Source organism: Limulus polyphemus, unplaced genomic scaffold, assembly GCF_000517525.1.
Source record: "Limulus polyphemus unplaced genomic scaffold, Limulus_polyphemus-2.1.2 Scaffold3532, whole genome shotgun sequence".
Classification (NCBI taxonomy): domain Eukaryota; kingdom Metazoa; phylum Arthropoda; class Merostomata; order Xiphosura; family Limulidae; genus Limulus; species Limulus polyphemus.
Genome location: NW_013669142.1, coordinates 82,982 through 87,302, shown reverse-complemented (window position 1 = coordinate 87,302; position 4,321 = coordinate 82,982). Strand labels below are relative to the sequence as shown.

General features: G+C 29.3%; 1 protein-coding gene across 1 annotated transcript in view; it reads right to left on the bottom strand.

The window, feature by feature from the left end:
* Positions 1 to 234: 234 nt before the first annotated feature.
* The window catches only part of LOC106469532 (lysophosphatidylcholine acyltransferase 1-like), a gene marked incomplete at its 5' end in the record, with an annotated part of 58,421 nt that continues 54,334 nt past the window's right edge, over positions 235 to 4,321 (bottom strand). The window contains 2 exons of the mRNA XM_013930031.2: positions 235 to 1,945; positions 3,045 to 3,186. Of these exons, the coding sequence (XP_013785485.2) occupies positions 1,770 to 1,945; positions 3,045 to 3,186 (318 nt within the window). The remainder of the gene's footprint in view (positions 1,946 to 3,044; positions 3,187 to 4,321) is intronic.

The following is a 4,321-nucleotide window of genomic DNA, read 5'->3' as shown; positions in this document are numbered from 1 at the left end:
AAAGCAAAGCACATTAAACTGTTATTGCAAAATAGAAATATTTGAAAGTACAATGAAAATGGACAGCAGTGATTGTATAACCCTGTGATGTTTAAGATGAATTTTTATCTTTGTTGAGAGTAAATCACAATTTGGCACATACAGATATTAATGATTTAGAAAATCTCTTTCTTATCCTGGGTAGAAACAAATTTAACTTACTTTTTTGTATTTTTCCCATATGATCAATTTTTCTACTCTTTCTTCATATTTATGTAAAAAAAAAAGTAACAACACTGGATGAAAAAAAAAATGATACAAAGAGGCATAATCATGTAGGGAAGTTACAAAATAAGATGCTTTTGTTTGGGTTTTCTAAACATAAAAGGATTACAATATGTCATTTCATATTCATTTTTTCATATTCTTATATAAGAAAGCATTTTGTTATTTAATTCTGAGAAGTTATATTTTGGAAGTTCTCATTCACACATCTATTATATTCTAAAACAAAAAAGATAAAATATAGAAGAGGTCAAAGTAAGAAGTTAGAAAAAAGGATGCCAAAATACATCCTGTAGGCTGTCAAAAAAACTTAAAACAATAAAGGAAATTGGTATATTATGTGAATTCACTGTTTAAATATCAATAGTTAGTCATTGGTACATGCAAAATATTTTGCTCTCTTATTCTATTTTCCTTATTTGATCTTAAAAACACTGGTAAAACCATTTTTTATATTCTACAACAAAGGTACTCAGATATTTTGGGAATAGGGAGCTACATTTATTTTTTATGCAATATTTTTTGTTACCTTCATTGTTTGTTTAGAGTAAATGATTAATAAGTAAGCTAACTTTAGTTGGAATGATGAGCCCGCTTCTCTTCTGAGAACTTACTAATATCAGAAAATAACAGACTCCAATATCTATAACACTGTAAATTTAGGGATCAATTCTTTGAATTTTCTACAGAAGGAATACATAATTTTATGATAATGTGTCTAATACAAACATACTGTATCCATCATACTTTTGAGTAAATGTATACATATTTTAATGAATAAGTTCAAAAACCCTTTTTTTTTAATTTGGCTAGCCACATTATTTCTTAGGACTTATTAAAATCTTTCACAGGCCATATTAAACCTTCCACTATGTCATATCTGGCCTGAGGGTCATAGTTCAACAGCAATGGTGTATTTATTTCTTTATTTAGATAAGTTTCATATTTTTTAAAAACAAGATCAGTGTATGCTTTCTGTCTTAGAGCTTTTTACAAAATGAAGTGAGTGAACTACTAAGCTAACAGCTGAATTCACTCATTTAGGTATATATAAATCAAGTTCATCGATAAAAGTGTTTACCTTAAAATAACTCAGTAAATTCATTTCCAGTTTATTCCACCATATAAAACAACACAAATATTTAAGTACTCCTTAAAACAAAAAACATGAGCAAAGCCAGATGTGGTGTAAAAGAATGTAACTCAAAAACATATCATCAAAAACTGGTCAACCATGACTGACAAAAATTACAGTAAAAATAGTAACACTTCACAAACATGTTTTTAATACATGGTAAACAAAAAATTATATAAAGTGAAAAAAGCACAAAACACTTCAGTAAAAATAAAAAGTAAAAATCAGATCATAATGCAATAAAGCTTTAAGTCTGAAACTCAGAAAATTTTAAAGTTGCAGGAACAGTGTTGAATCCTAAGCAGATGATTTTCTGGTGACACTCTTGACTAGATATGTGTATTAAATACACATGTTTGGTAAAACTTGCTCACTCAGACTTTATTCTAGTTGTCTCCTGTGGAAAAGGTAGGGAACTTTTACTCTCCTTTATGTTTTCATTCATTAGACAAGATTTGCTTGCAAAGCTATTTGGTGGCATTGTGCCAGACAAAACTAAAAGATCTTGCAGATAATGCAGCTTGTACAAGTACTTCTGAAATGTTTCTACAAAAAAAAAATAAAGAGATATTAAAATACTTACAAATTATGTAGAATAAACTATTTTTATATATTAAAGTCACAAGCTTAAAATTTCCTTAAATTATGAACTTAATATAAGTAATATTGTAAGTTGTCTATAAACAGATTTATGATAGCTGTATTAAAAATTATTTTCATATACACCTCAATCAATTCATAACACAATATAAGTAGATAAAACAGACTGTAAAAAGTAAAAATAAGTGAAACAAAAGTTATTCAAGTTACAATAATCATTTTAAAAATCATTAACTTTACGCTATAAAAAATGCACATATATATATATATATATATATCTAAGATGTGTTAAAAGTCTTGATTTCCCCTACTGTTGCAAAGTAGATGTGGATTAGTGAAAATTGCTGAAACAGGGTGTTCAGGCATATTTTGGGCCCTTTTTCGCCTGACAACATGCCACGATATAGAGGTCAAATCAATGTCATCCAAATGATATATTTGGTTTTCATAATTTTTATAACTGATCTTGTATATTTTTAATTAAAAAAATTATGCAAATTTATGTAAAACCCATAAGTAAAACAATATTTCTGGGATAATATCCTTGTTCACTACAACATTTGTATTGGCACATTTTGCCACAGATTGAAAGTTTCAGAAAAGCATTTGACTGACCTTTATATCATGACATCATGCCATGTAACAAATGGCTTCCACTAAGTCTAAACATCCTATGTCAATGTATTTTCAGTTTTCACATCTACTCAACAACAGGAGAAATCAGGAATTTTGATTCACTCAGTGCATGTGTGTGTACACACAATAGTAGATTGTGTCAAAATATATAAGGTTGTGGTATTTCACCCAATTCTTATACAACTACATAATATCAAATATTTGGCCACTAAGATATACTCTTTCTAAAAGTCTTTTAAAACTACAAACTATCTCCAGAAATGTTGATATTTCAAAGGTTGTAATTAGTCATCCATATTTTTGCATATCTCAGTGGTTCTCCAGTCTTTGGAGAAAACTAGAAATGCTAAAATTTATTATCTTTGTACTCAATAATGCAACTAATACAGCTAAGTAAAACAAATCTTACCAAACATCACTACCCCCGTGTTTGATGGATCTAGCTCTGTATACAAAGCAGCTGCAGTGCTTTTACTTACACCTGTCAACAGCCACATAATGAAGATGAATTCTGGCACTCCAACTGCTAAAACTCCATCTTGGCTTAATACCTAGATATTAGGAAGAAAACAAGCAATGGGTTCACTATCATTCACATTTCTATTCCTGATGAAATTCAGTCATCTTAGATTATAGACCAATCATTGAGTATTAGTTCTTCTTGAATGTAAGATATACCACTGAACAATCATTTCCATAAAGTTATATAACATATTGTTACGTCTGTTCGTTTGTTAATTTTTCGTAGAAATTCTTTCATAAAAACTTTAGCAATACAAGTCCTTCCTTAAATAAAACTAGTTTATTCTTTCTCAATACAACTTTGCAATACACTTAATTTCCACAGTCACTTTAATAACATGGAAAATTCTTGTTAATAAGTAAAATTTCTTAAGTTATTTTCAATGTATATGAACATGAATAATAGTAGCAGAAAGTAGCATTTTCTGGTCTTCCACTCTAACACATAATTTTACACACCAATTTCAGCTATAACATGACAACTATATAATAAATACAAATAGCAAAGTTACAAAGACATATTGTACAAATAATAAGTTGTCAGAAGAATAATTTTTAAAGTTTGAAAACACTACATTTTATGGTTCTACAGAATATAAATGTAGGATATACCACTGAACAATCATTTCCATAAAGTTATATAACATATTGTTACGTCTGTTCGTTTGTTAATTTTTCGTAGAAATTCTTTCATAAAAACTTTAGCAATACAAGTCCTTCCTTAAATAAAACTAGTTTATTCTTTCTCAATACAACTTTGCAATACACTTAATTTCCACAGTCACTTTAATAACTTAACAAACGCTATAATTCACAACGAATGATTCACGCCTACTACCGCGCTTGACTCAACTGTCCGTCTCTATCTCTGTCTGCAATTCAATTCCATTGTTTGGCACACTTATATACAAGAATACCGCCCATCTAGTAAACACTCGAGCCTTCACGAACCTTTAAGAATATGACGTGTTACTAGCGTCGCGTGACCCCCGCTGTCATAACACTGCCCCTTCCTTAGTATTTGTTTGTCCCGAACAATAGCCACTTATACTAAACCAATAAACAATAACTTAATTAAATGTACAGAATTCACAAACACAAAATTAAAATTCAACAAAGTCTCGTTGGCTTCTGCTTCATGTGGGGTTCATCTGCTTTATCAGG